A 14,863-nucleotide genomic window follows, 5' to 3' on the forward strand; every position below is an offset into this window, starting at 1 on the left:
ACATGTCTATTTAAAGAGGGTTATATAGTTATGTTAAACCTATACAGAGCCTTTAGATGGGTAATTTGGAGTACCATGAACAGCTCTGGTCTATTTAAGGAAGGGCATAATTGCATTAGGAGCAGTTCAGGGAAGGTTTACTCGACTGATTCCTGGAATGAATGAGGAAATTGGCTGGACCTGTATCCACTGGAGTTTAGAAGAGTGAGAGGTGATCTTATTGAAGCATAAAAGGTCTTGAGGAGATTTGACAGGATGGATGCAGAGAGGATGTTTCCCCTGTGGGAGGGACTAGAATGTGGGAATACAGTTTTACAACAGAGGGACACCCATTTAAGATGGAGGTGAGAACACTTTACTCTCAGAGGATCGTGAGTCAGTGGAACTCTCTCTTCCCAGAGAGCAGTGCAGAAAGGGTCACTGAATGTTTTTAAAGCTGAATTATAGATTCTTGTTTAACAAGGAAGTCAAAGGGTAAAACGGATAGGAAAGTAGAGTTGAGGCCACTGTCAGATGAGCAATGATATTATTGAATGGTGGAGCAGGCTTGAGGGGCCAAATGGCCTACTTGCGCTCCTAATACACATGTTCTACATTCTAAGTAGCTTATTGGGGCACTAGAGAAGGTGAAAAAAAGATTTACTGCACTGAAAGCAACAGAAAGGGTATAAGCATTGGGGAAGATTGAACAGATTGGCTTTGTCTTTAGGTAAGAGAAGATTGAGGGATGATCTGAAAGCGATCTTCAAGGCTACGAAAGGATTTGATTGGGGTCGACACAAATGCTGATAATGCCAGGTGCGGGCAAGTTATTGGTGCATGACAGAGAGCAATAAATCCAATAGGGAATTCAAAAGAAAATGTCTTTAGCCAGAGAATGGAAATCGCTACCACAAGGAATAGTGCAAGCAAATAACTTAGAGCATTTAACGAGGACCATAGATAAATACACATGGGAGAAAGGAATAGGATACATCGATGGCATTAGTCAAGCGGTAGCATGAGGCTAGTGTCAAGCACACTATTGGGCTGAATGACCTGCTGTTGTAGAGTAAATGTTTTGCACGATCCTCCAATTTTCCATGAGCGGTATGTTAAAAATGTAAGACCACATGCTCACCACACATCAGACGTCACAATGTTCTTTTACAAATTAAAAAAGCTACCCATATTAAAAATCTTACGTCTGTGGGCACTTCCAGCAACTTTTTCACAGTACATTCCTTTTCGCACATTTTATCACGAAAACATGTCATAGTAAACTGCATCCTTCTGTCAATGGTGGCACTCCGTTTTGCCTCTCCCAACTCGTGTTCTAACCAGCTCTATCCAATTCCCAAATTGAGTTCCATTTTCCAATTCGACTATTAAACCATTACATAAAAATAAAGGGCAGGGTGAATGACTTGAAATTGGGAACTACAGTTAATCTTCATCTCATAGAATCTACAGTGCAGAATGAGGTCATTTGGCCCATCGGGTCTGCACAGGCCATTGGGAAGAGCACCCTACCCAAGCCCATACCTTCACTCTATCCCTGTAACCCCACCTAACGTTTTTTTTTTGGACAACCAAGGGCAATTTATCATGGCCAATCCACCTAACCTGCACATCTTTGGACTGTGGGAGGAAACCGGAGCACCCGGAGGAAACCCACGCAGACACGGGCGAGAACGTGCAGACTCCTCACAGACAGTGACCCAAGCCAGGAATCGAACCTGGGACCCTGGAGCCATGAAGCAACTGTGCTACCGTTGCTGCTCCCACGTGGAGTAATTATGCCTTGTCCACCGATGCTAGTCTGTAATTATGCCAATGTTTCCTGATAAGCACTGTGGCCTCATCACGATCAACCAGTCCTATAACTAAACCTCATGTCAACTTTGACTTGCAACTTGTTGCCATATATCCAATACCGTTGTATCAAAGTGGTTCAAATAGAAGCCTGCAACTTAAAATTAAATGTACTTTTTATAAAAGTAATTCATCTTTAGTTATATAATTAATTTACAATGACAAGTCAAGTGAAAGTGATCCTCTACCTTATTCAGAGAATGGAATAGGACAGCTATTTACTACTCCAATGACAATAAACAGTTCAATAATTAACCGCCTTCCATCAATTCCCAGGGGTCAGAAGGGCTCATTTCAATGAATAACAACAGTTTCATGCATTCATTACTATAACGCCAAATGTGAGCATTGCAAGACAGTTTTAGACGATTTCTACTGCCTGATTACGGCTTTCTAATGCGACCTTGGGGACCCTGATATGTCAACTAGTCGTTTTACAGCAGGAGAAGCTTCCACAGCAGCCATGAAACAGGCACCTGCACACGTGCAAGTGTTTCCGATCAATAAAAGATTGCAGATTTGCAATTTAGCTGCCATTCCTTCTTCAAAGCAGGTACCATCGAAGTGGTTGGTCTAACACGCTTCCCACCACAGGTCCTTATATGTTTTCTATTCTGTGGGATATGGTGCAGATCCAAACTGTAGTCAAGGTCAATGGTAATCCACTCACCTTTTATGGCAATTTGTGCTGCCTATGAAAAGCTCCTATTACCCACCAACAGGGAACTCAAACCTGCAGCCACTGCCTACAAACTTAGTGATAAGCCCCCTTTGGGTGCAAGATAAGTCGGGTGCCTTTGGAGTAAAGGTGGCTCCCCAAAATGACGTAGTACTACAGAGTACTTCAATGATTGATTTGACACACTGTTTAGTTAAGGGAACGAGCAGAAGATACTAGCCATGGGCTGGAAGGGGTAGGAAAAAAGATTAAATTCTTCCCACTCAGCTAGGGTGGCACGGTAGCACAGTGGTTAGCACAGTTGCTTCACAGCTCCAGGGTCCAACGTTCGATTCCCGGTTTGGGTCACTGTCTGTGCAGAGTCTGCACATCCTCCCCGTGTGTGCGTGGCTTTTCTCCGGGTGCTCAGGTTTCCTCCCACAGTCCAAAGATGTGCAGGTTAGGTGGATTGGCCATGCTAAATTGCCCTTAGTATCCAAAAAGATTGGGTGGGGTTACGGGGTGGAGGTGTGGGCTTGGGCTTTCCAAGAGCTGGTGCAGACTTGATGGGCTGAATGGCCTCCTTCGGCACTGTAAATTCTATGATTCGGATAATGCAGCGAGACGACACTAACTGGGTACAAAGCCGCCTGTTCAGTTGGGGCCAAAAGTGCTCAATGTCATGTACTGCTGAGCTGCTCACTTTCAGCTGGTTAAATTTCAATATTACCTCCATGCACACATTCTCCACCAACTTGAGCCCGAGATTCTTGAGCTCCAGAGCGGGCAAGCAGAAACTTTGCTGATGAGCATTTCTCAGTAGCTTTGTTCAGCTGGGTTTCCAAATGTATCAGATATCCAACTGGCCAGAACAAAGCAATCGTTGGTGAAAGGTGCATGTGGACAACCAGACAAATGGAAAAGCTGCCTGCATGGCCAATATTTGCATTGCGATCACAGTAAAAAACCCATGAAGTGCTTAAGATTTGTTTTGCTCAAGGAACACATTAAATCCATTTCTTTGATGGTGTTAAACAAAGAAGATAGCTTGGAATCAATGACCTTGACCTCAACCTTTCAGTTAGTTCAAGCATTTCATCTCAAACGTCCACACAATCTATAGAGTAGGTTTCCAATAGATCTACAGGGAAGGTATTGACTTTGAGAGATTGGGACTGGCAAGTTGGCCATGGTATCCAACGATGGGACCACAGGGGACAGGCAGCTTGTAAATTCTGTCCCTTCCAGTTCTTTAATTTTTTTTTTTCCATTCAAAAATTAATCCAAAGGCCTTAGTAAAATCTGTCATCTCACAGAATGTTTCTGTAGGTTGAATGATTATAAAAGCAGACCTGTTAATGACCACTGCAATCGGATTTCTCTGCTTCCTATTATGACTGAAATTGAGAAATCAGCTCTCTGCCCCAAGCTGTGCACTTACACCATAAATGAGGTCTTCAATCTAGCACAGCAACAATTTACTTTTAACGGGACACTTCTTAAAAAAAATATTGCTCTTGGGATGTGTGCATTGTTAGCAAGGTCAGCATGATATTGCCCAGCACCAATTACCCTCAAGCGGATGGCGGTAAGCCACTTTCTCAAATTGCTGCAATCCACACGGTGCACATATACTCACAGTGTGTTCGCGAGCGAGGGACAGTGGTGACTAAAGTTGGTGACTAACTGGCAGGATGGGTATAATCATAAACTAGTATTTCAATTGTGTGAACGCTTTTACCACATCAGGAGTATAGGAAGCAGATATATCAGCAGTCAATTGGATGCAGCATCCTAACTGAAGGGGGACACGGGACATGCCAGCAAATCACTATTGCATTTCATCAGCTGAGTAAAGACACACACAAAGCCTACATACATGACACCCACTTACCACAATACAATACATGGAGAATAACTTCACCACATCGCTGACAAATCACCATCAGCTGCAAAGATCCCTGATGGCCATGTGCTTTGTTTGATAAACATATCAGAAAGAGTAGAGAAGGTCTAAAACCTGCTCCATCATTCAATAAGATCATGGCCGAATTTGTATTAACTCCACTCCCCCACACTATTCTTATATCCTTTAATTCCCTTATATATTGATCTCAGTGTTGAATCTACTCAACAAGTGAGAATACTTGACCATGTGGGGTACAGAATTCCAAAGATTCAGAACCCTCAAAAGTGAAGAAATTTCACATCTCACCCCTAACCGGCGAATCCCTTTGATCGCCAGTTCTAAACTTTCTCGTTAGGGGAAACCTCAACATGTCTTGTCAAGCTACTATCATGATATCACAGTCTTTAACTTCCCCAAATATGTCCATGGTTGACTTGTAACTGCCCCTTCTGCATTCACGTCTGTCTAATATTCAGGCAACTATTATTTCATTCTGTGGGAGTTTTCTGGAACCTCAGCAATCTCGATGTACATTGCATGGGTATCTGTGCACCGCTGACCACACTACAACCAGCACGTATGCTCAGCTAGGCATCCATTATTGGCCTATAAACCCTCAATACCTGTTGCGTATCAATTCATCTGTCCCCGCACGGGAAGCCTCAGAAGGGAACACAGACTCACATTTTGCAGATTATAAAGAAGTGACCATTTGGTTCAGTTTCGAACTGCGTTTCGCCAGGGAGATGATAGCATTCCTTATGCTTCAATGGACTTTTTTCATTTGCTGACCTGGATACTTGTTTACACGCCACTTCCTGACAATAAACTGCACTAATTGGAATGATGCAATGCCTTATAGGCCCAGTATTTTTATAGTGCAGTGGCAATGGCCTTTTCCCAAAGGACGATGAACAGCAGAGTGATATAATGCCAGACTCCAAAACAGAACGTTATATAAATGGCAGGAGGGAAGAAATGTAAGCTATTTTCCCCCCCCCCCCCCCAAACAAGTCCTTTGACTTTGACGGTCACCTGCATTGCATTGGAAATTAGGGTTAACTCTATAACTCAAGAATCAAGACTCAGATAGTGAAAGAATTCGCAACTCCAACTGGACGTGGACCTAGGATTCTGAAACCAATAGCCCAGATGCTGATGCAATAGGAAATCTACCCCATTACTGACAATGCAATAGTGCATTTAAATAGTTAAACATGAAAAAACAAAAAATACAAAATGGGAGAAAAAGAGAACAACCTCAGGATCCTTTACAGCAAGTTTCGAAGGGCTTTTGAAATATAGTCACTGTTATAAAGTGTAGAAACATTACAGCCAATTTACATGCAGCAAGATTCCACCAATGAGATAAATGACTATATAATGCTTTCTTGGGATGTTGCTTGAAAATGTGCAACTAAGAATGTTTCCAAGATGCACCAACTTGTCACATTGGTGACTTGTCAGTTTGGACTTCATTTGTGTTGAACATCCGTCCGACTGTCCAATCAACAACTGCTCGGGGAGGCACACTGACTGGCTGTGTTGTCTCTCACACCACCACAGGAGAACTTTGTGGAATCACAGAATTTATAGTGCAGGAGGCCATTCGGCCCATCGAGTCTGCACCGGCTCTTGGAAAGAGCACCCTATCCAAGTCCACACCTCCACCCTATCCCCATAACCCAGTAACCCCACCCAACACTAAGGGCAATTTTGGACACTAAAGGCAATTTATCATGGCCAATCCACCTAACCTGCACATCTTTGGACTGTGGGAGGAAACCGGAGCACCAGGAGGAAACCCACGCAGACACGGGGAGAATCTGCAAACTCCGCACAGACAGTGACCCAAGCCGGGAATCGAACCTGGGACCCTGGAGCTGTGAAGCAATTGTGCTATCCACAATGTTACCATGCTGTCCCTGTCATCCAATACTCTCCCAACCAGAATTCTGGTGTCTGGTCTGTTTCGTGATTGAACATTGATCATGTTGTCGGCAGCCTGTCTTCGCTCCAGTCTCATCCTCTCACTGCTCTGCTCACTCAATTCATGCGCTCCCTCACCTCTCAAAACCAAAACCTGCGATCAGAGCATCCTGGAGCTCTCTCTATGGATAAAATTGCAGAATTCACCTTTCATCTCAGTTAACCAGCATATTTGATGAACTGGCATCTTCCACTCCCGTGGAATACTGGATAACAGAGATTTCACTGTATTTTGTTTCAACTGCTAGAGTTAGCTGAATATCTTACCTCAGCAGGAAGGTTTTGCGGCTGAATCAGATTGCATGATGGGAAATTTGGTCAAGTACAAGAATAAAAAGTGAACAATAGTGTAGACTGGTGGCCAGACACAAGACCGACCGTGGTGAACCACAAGGAAGGTCATAAAGCAAAAAGGAGGAAGAGACTTTGGAACTAGACAGCCACAGTCATTTCTAGACCCTGAGCAAGAGGGTGGTCTGACTTTTGTGCTTGCAAATCAGGAAGATTGACCTGAGCCACATGAGGGTCATGCTCATAACGCCACTGAACGTTCGAGAAAGCTGTAGAAATTGGTACAAAAATATGGGAGATCGAAGCCTCTGGGAACACAATCCCTGGGAACAACCATTGCAGAAGATGACCCCGAGTTAGTGGCTCGGAGACCAGTGAAGTACCTCTGGAGAAAGGCCTGGCCAGCTAATCTGTTTGGGGATACTCGAGTTTGAATTGAGTAACAGTTATTAGTATAAGTCCTGCGTGACATTCATCGAGTTAAAAAGAGCTAAGAGGCATATTAGTACAAATAGAGAGTCTTTAAGTGGATACTATTAGCCTGGTGTGACGTGTCAGTTGTGAAGCCTCAGGCATACAGGGGGCAACAGTTTGATCGTGGGCGAGATGAGGGTAAATTAGACTTACGGAGGACTGAGTCCCAAGTCCCTGCATTATTTAGGATGTTACGAAAAAATTTCAGAAAATTTGCAATCAATTAGATACTTTCATACTCTGAGCAAAATAACTCATAAGCAACATTTGTACAATCCCAAAATACTTGGCTATTCATCATATGGGAATGCCACAGACTGTATCCAGGGAAAACATTTTGCTTAAATTAAGGCATTAATTAAAGACATCATAAATAAACAAAAATAACCAAGCTACAACCAGCCCTTGATGTTTCCTTTAAACCAAGTACAAAGAATGATTTACTCCACCTGTTCCGTCAAAGATGCTGAAAAACGGATTCACATTGGAATTTACAGGATGCAGATCTGAAGTGTTACAGCCACACTAGCCAGAGGCTGTAAAACTGTCAGTTGACGACTGCAATCCACCAGGGTGTTGCAAAAAGGAGAATGGTTTACTTTGTTCCTATGGTACCAGTATTTGTCAGTGAGCATGGCGCGCTGAATGGCGCTGAGTGCATGTTGTCGTGGCCCTGAATGGTGAACAAAGGATGGAGATAGATTATATAGGGAGTGAAACAAAAGCAAAGTATTGCAGATGCTGGAAATCTGAAAAACAGAACATGCTCAGCAGGTCAGGCAGCATCTGCAGAGGCTGTGATTTAGTGGCCCTGTCAGCCCCGGGCGAAATCCTGTAACGGCCACTAAATCTCGCGAGCGGCCAAATTGCAGCTTGAAAGTGCATGAACCTGAGATTTGATTACCAGACCTCATGCCACAGTGTGTCTGCCCACAGCGTATCTCTCCCCCACCCCCAGCACGATGTCACGGCTGGTTTTCAAAAACAAAAAGCGGTCATGGTGACCATACCAAGGGGAGCGCAGTGATGTATAACCCCTTGGTGGTGCGGGACATGACCTGGCAGTGTCAGGCTTGCAGTGCCAAGTGCTGGCCCTATGGGGAGGTCCATTGGGGAGGGGGATTGCTCCTCTCCTGCGTGTGGGGTTGCGGTGTTCCCCTTGTCCACCAGAAGGTTCCTATCTCCGGGAAGATGGGCAGGGGGGTTCTCGATCTCTATGAAAATTTGCATCAGCTCCTGTTTTTGTGCGTTTGTAAATATAATTATATAGATCTTCATCCCGTGTGTATCAGTTAATTAAATATGGAGCAAACGTTTCTTTTTACAAGCTGATACAATTGAACTCCATTGGCAAACATTTACAATTAGCTTAACTTGCCTAGTTAGACCACTTAACTACAGAGTTTTCTTGCTCAATAGCCTCATAAACACAGTGGGCCAAATGGTTTCCTTCTGTTCTGCAATTTCCACGATTCCAGGATCATTATATCTTTGCAATTTTGTCAAACCACAGCTATCTCGGAACTATGTCCCTCAAATCAAATGTAGAATTTCTTGGACGGTATATTCCTCTTTTGCTTGCAGTTGCAATACTGTCAGCAGTAATCTGATGTTGTCTCCCCCTATGAGCTTGGTGTTCTTTGCCATTTGCCCGTTCCTTGCACAAATTTAAATATTTGCCCAATACCAGACAACGTTCAATTGATAAAAACTGAACGCTCACCCGTCCCTCAGAATGGAATCACCCAACTTCCCATCGGACAAAGGGTTGAAATTTTACTCAACTGGGACTGGAGACATCAACAAATTGGTTTACAAAACCACATTGTATCCCACTTATCTGACAATATCTCACTCAACGCCATCTGGGACAGGTTTGGATTAGATTTGTTTATTGTCACGTGTACCGAGGTACAGTGCAAAATATTTTTCTGCGAGCAGCTCAACAGATCATTAAGTACATGGGAAGAAAAGGGAAGAAAAGAAAATACATAATAGGGCAACACAACATATACAATGTAACTACATAACACCGGCATCGGATGAAGCATACAGGGTGTAGTGTTAATCAGGTCAGTCCATAAGAGGGTCATTTAGGAGTCTGGTGACAGTGGGGAAGAAGCTGTTTTTGAGTCTGTTGGTGCGTGTTCTGAGACTTCTGTATCTCCTGCCTGATGGAAGAAGTTGGAAGAGTGAGTAAGCCGGGTAGGAGGGATCTTTGATTATGCTGCCCGCTTTCCCCAGGCAGCGGGAGGTGTAGATGGAGTCAATGGATGGGAGGCAGGTTTGTGTGATGGACTGGGCGGTGTTCACGACTCTCTGAAGTTCCTTGCGGTCCTGGGCCGAGCAGTTGCCATACCAGGCTGTGATGCAGCCTGATAGGATGCTTTGTGTGGTGCATCTGTAAAAGTTGGTAAGGGTTAATGTGGACATGCCGAATTTCCTTAGTTTCCTGAGGAAGTATAGGCGCTGTTGTGCTTTCTTGGTGGTAGCATCGACGTGGGTGGACCAGGTCAGATTTTTGGAGATGTGCACCCCTAGGAATTTGAAACTGCTAACCATCTCCACCTCGGCCCCTTTGATGCTGACAGGGGTGTGTACAGTATTTTGCTTCCTGAAGTCAATGACCAGCTCTTTAGTTTTGCTGGCATTGAGGGAGAGATTGTTGTCGCTACACCACTCCACTAGGTTCTCTATCTCCCACCTGTATTCAGACTCGTCGTTATTCGAGATCCGGCCCACTATGGTCGTATCGTCAGCAAACTTGGAGATGGAGTTGGAACCAAGTTTTGCCACGCAGTCGTGTGTGTACAGGGAGTAGAGTAGGGGGCTAAGTACGCAGCCTTGCGGGGCCCCGGTGTTGAGGACTATTGTGGAGGAGTTGTTGTTCATTCTTACTGATTGTGGTCTGTTGGTCAGAAAATCGAGGATCCAGTTGCAGAGTGGGGAGCCAAGTCCTAGATTTTGGAGCTTTGATATGAGCTTGGCTGGGATTATGGTGTTGAAGGTGGAGCTGTAGTCAATAAATAGGAGTCTGATGTAGGAGTCCTTGTTTTCGAGATGCTCTAGGGATGAGTGTAGGGCCAGGGAAATGGTGTCTGTTGTGGATCGGTTGCGGCGGTATGCGAATTGCAGTGGATCAAGGCGTTCTGGGAGTATGGAGGTGATGCGCTTCATGATTAACCTCTCGAAGCACTTCATTACGACTGAAGTCAGGGCCACTGGACGGTAGTCATTGAGGCACGTTGCCTGGTCCTTTACCGGTATGGTGGTGGTCTTCTTGAAGCAGGTGGGGACCTCGGAGCGGAGTAGGGACAGGTTAAAGATGTCCGCGAATACCTCTGCCAGCTGGTCCGCGCAGGCTCTGAGTGCACGACCAGGGATCCCGTCTGGGCCCGTCGCCTTCCGAGGGTTCACTTTCAGGAAGGCCAATCTGACTTCGGAAGCTGTGATGGTGGGTTGATGTGAGGTAGAGATGAACGGGCAGGGAGAGATAGGCAGGATTTGCCTTGGGCTGTTCAGCGAAACTGTACTTTTCAAAACAGCTTTGCCGCTATCACAAGTTTTGTTAATCTCCACTCCTCTTCTTTTACCCTCCTCCTACCTTCCAGAATAAGTAATGTTATAAAAATACAAGTATTAATGAGATGGTGACAGTATGTTTCACTTCAGGACAGCATAAGGAAACATGATTATATACACATTGTTCCTGTAGAATTCCGACAGTGCAGAAGGAGACCATTAGGCCCATCGATTCAACACTCCACCATATACCTGTAATCTAACCTGAACATCCCTGGACACTAAGGGGGAAATTTAGCATGGTCAATCTACCCAACTTGCACATCTTTGGACGATGGGAATAAACAAGAGCACCCGGAGGAAACCCACGCAGTCACAGGGAGAATGAGCAAACTCCACACAGACGGTGAGCCAAGGCTGGAACTGATCTCGGGTTCCTGGCGCTGGGAGTAGCAGTGCTAACCACTGTGGCCCTGTTGACTATGTTGGCTGTTGTAATGGTGTAACTTCTGACACGATGCAGCAAGATATTGTTACTTCAGATGGAACACTTGCACTTTTAAGCCATTGCTGCATACAAGTTAAATTAATTTGTATTAATGACGTAAATGCGATTCCTGGTTGGTGGTTGTGATCACAGGTTCTATGGGAAACACATTACTCACCGAGAAACCAGGAGCTAGCTGATAAAAGGCTGCAATGTTCGTGTGGAGAATAGGGAAGAGATATAATCAGAAGAAGACCCCACAAGCCTGTTTTTCTTTATCTCTTTAGAAACAAACATTCCTCATTGTTGAATAGCGTAATCATCAGGGCAAGACTACAGAGAAACGTTCCTACATGTTTGATAGTTGCTCACTCATTTACCCAACCCTTTTACAAATTAAACTTGTTCAGTTAGCACTGCTGCCTCACAGCGCTTCGGACCCGGGTTCAATCCCGGCCCCAGGTTACCGTCGGTGTGGAGTTTGCACATTCTCCCCAAGATCAATCCACATTAGCGTGGATTGGCCACGCTAAATTGCCCCTTCATCGGAAAAAAGAAGAATTGGGTGCTCTAAATTTATTTTAAAAACAAATTAAACTTGTTCGTTTTGGCTGCTAATTAACTGCCTCAATGCAATGTCAAAGCTTCAAAAATATGCAGGAGAAAATAATTAAGGCAATCCTCTCTACAGGAACAACATCAATATAGAATTATCACAGCATCTCTTCCAGTCAGTATACCACACTGCAATGTAAAGCCTTTAATAACAGACCATAGTGAAACTCTGCTTTCAACTGACCCTAATGGAACTGGGGAATCAGGATTCTATTCCCATCTGGTTTTCAAAACTTAAACAAAGATAAATCTAGTACTGAAGCAGAATATTTATACGTGAATTCCAAATTGCCTGCCCGGACCTGCAACTTCACCAGTAACCTGTCCTGCTGAGTAGTACTAACAGCAATCAAACGAGATGGAGGAAGCCGGGAGACTATATATAATCACTGTCCAACTGTCACACAAAAGGAGTTGTTGTACTTGTGAATTTTCCCAAACATCAGCTTTGGTCAGTTGCTTATTCTGATGCCGTATACATTGAATCGCATCACCATGATGGTCATACTGAACTCCACAACACAAAAAAAAACACCGTAGCCTCAGAGTCTTAGACTGTATGACACCAATAAACTGTCAAACTCCCAAAGTCACAAACAGATCCACAATATTCTGGTTGTGAGCGCAACAACTTTCAATGACAAGGAAAACTGACCAATAAACTAGTCCAATCCTTCAAAAATGTAATTCTTTCATGTACGTACAATTCACAACAAAAGCCATATCTATGGCAACCTATTGAATTATACCCATGCAGTGCAGATTAGACCCCCCGTGCAATTATTAAAAAAAACACAACCACCAGTTAATAATCCTAACAAAAAAAAATCAAATCCCAGATATTAAAGGATTCTTCAAACAGCATCTTCAATCGTGTAATTTTGCTCTCATTAGAAAAATATGGCTCATTTTCTTCACAGTACAAATAACATGAATCTCTTTTTGAAGATTACAGTTTGTAAATGGAGCAATAAGACAAAATCTCAGTGCTAGGTTCAATTTATCACTGCTTTCATCAGGGCAGAGCAGAAAGCTCTGTACCGAGAGAGAGGACCAGGCGCATCCCTCCGTCTGACAAAACCGCCTCCAAAGCACTGGGGTCACATATTGGATTGCAAAACCATCTAATTTTGACAAGCCACAAAATCGCAAGATACATAAAGCGATACATATTTGATTCAAATTTATTTAAGGAATGGGAAGAGATTTGTCATCAGTTTTATCTGAAAACAATAATGAGGGAACAGTTTTGAAAAATGGGGGGGGGGGGGGGCAGGGTGAATTAAAGCCGCCAAATAGTGAGAAAGTGGAGATTGAGAGAGAGGAAAGGACGGGGGGCAGTGGCCCCAGGCTGAGAGATTGGCGATCTGCATTCCTACTTTTCGTCAAGGGGTCTTCATTCTGGATGAGCGTGGATTTCAGGAGGTGGGATTTGTGTTGATGGGAAATCACAAATATGAAACAGCAATGTGGCTGCGACCCTGACAACATTCTCAGTCTGAAGCTGAGCTGAGACAGACCCCACAGCACCCCCACCCCATGGCACAGATACAGATCTACCAGTCCCCAACCCCCCCCCCCCCCCCCCCCCCCAGCACACAGCCGGCACCCCCACCCCATGGCACAGACAGGGACCCCCAGCACACAGCTGGCACCCCCACCCTGGGCACAGATCTACCAGTCCCCAAACTCCCCCAGCACACAGCTGGCACCCCCACCCCATGGCACAGACACAGACCCCCCCCCCCTTATCCAGCCAGCTCCCCCCAGCACAGACACAGTGTAATCCCGGGGGGGGGGGGGGCAGACAGTGCGAGGGGAAAGTTTGGGGAGGGGAGGCAGCTGCCAGCAGACGGTCTGTCTGCCCCTCAGTCCTGGGGGGACCGGGATTGTTGCGGTTGGATTTTCACAGCCGGTTATCCGCAGTTTGGGAATGTTGGTTTGTTTGTTGGAGGTGGGATTGCCCAATGGACAGGGAACAGCTTCTTTTCCATTGAATGGTCCGTGATTCCCAAAATCCCGGGAAGCTGCTGCTGCCCCCGGAGTGGGAAACATTCCCGGTCCTCAGCCCGGGACCGGGATCTTTCCCACAGCCCGCCCGCCAGAATCATCCCGCTCCCTGCCCGCTCCCTTCCCGCTCCCAGCCCGGTCTTCCTACCTGGCGAGAGCGCGGCGAGCAGCAGCAGGATCCGGGCCGCCCTCCCGGTTCTCATTCCCGGCTCCATCCTGTCAGCGAGCCCGAGGCGGGAGCGGAAAATCCGCACAGCCCCAACCGGGCGCCCCGGTCCCGGCGTCCGAGCAGCGGCTCCTCCCGGGGCAGGGGGTCCAAGAGGCCGCTTCCCGCCGGCTGCAGAGCCGCTAAATCCCGCCCGTCTCCCGCTGCCGGGCTCTGCGCCGCTCCCGCTCCGCCGCCAGCCTCCGCAAACTGGACCAAACTCCCCGCGTCAGGGCGGGAGGCGGCTGCCCGCACTCGCTGATGTCAGACTGGGCGGGATTCCGGCGGGGGCGGCAACCCAGATTAACCGCTTGTGGCCGGGAATACTGCACCTGGGAGAGATTCCCAACAGCGGGAGAGATTCGCAACAGCGGGAGAGATCCCCAATAGGGGGACAGATCCCCAACAATTCCCAACAGAGGGAGAGATTCCCAACAGCGGGAGAGATCCCCAATAGGGGGACAGATCCCCAACAATTCCCAACAGAGGGAGAGATTCCCAACAGGGGGAGAGATCCCCAATAGGGGGACAGATCCCCAACAATTCCCAACAGCGGGAGAGATTCCCAACAGCGGGAGAGATCCCCAATAGGGGGACAGATCCCCAACAATTCCCAACAGAGGGAGAGATTCCCAACAGCGGGAGAGATCCCCAATAGGGGGACAGATCCCCAACAATTCCCAACAGAGGGAGAGATTCCCAACAGCGGGAGAGATTCCAAAAATTCCCAACAGAGAGTTTCCCAACAGGGGAGAGATTCCCAACAGAGAGAGAGTTTCCCAACAGGGGGAGAGATTCCCAACAGGGGGAGAGATTCCCAACAGCGGGAGAGATTCGCAACAGCGGGAG

At 46.1% G+C, this 14,863-nt stretch overlaps 1 protein-coding gene across 11 annotated transcripts in view; it reads right to left on the reverse strand.

Annotated features, from left to right (window-relative positions):
- LOC140398116 (nectin-1-like) overlaps window positions 1-14,258 on the reverse strand; it is a 574,692-nt gene extending 560,434 nt beyond the window's left edge. For 4 of the 11 annotated variants that reach the window (XM_072486383.1, XM_072486381.1, XM_072486382.1 and 1 more), the window contains exon 1: window positions 13,958-14,256. In XM_072486383.1, the coding sequence (XP_072342484.1) occupies window positions 13,958-14,024 (67 nt within the window). In that variant the 5' untranslated portion in view covers window positions 14,025-14,256. Of the gene's footprint in view, window positions 1-13,957 lie in introns of all 11 variants that reach the window. The other 7 variants (XM_072486384.1, XM_072486386.1, XM_072486388.1 and 4 more) reach the window with 6 other exon arrangements.
- Between the last annotated feature and the right edge of the window lie 605 nt (window positions 14,259-14,863).

Source organism: Scyliorhinus torazame, chromosome 21, assembly GCF_047496885.1.
Source record: "Scyliorhinus torazame isolate Kashiwa2021f chromosome 21, sScyTor2.1, whole genome shotgun sequence".
Taxonomy (NCBI): domain Eukaryota; kingdom Metazoa; phylum Chordata; class Chondrichthyes; order Carcharhiniformes; family Scyliorhinidae; genus Scyliorhinus; species Scyliorhinus torazame.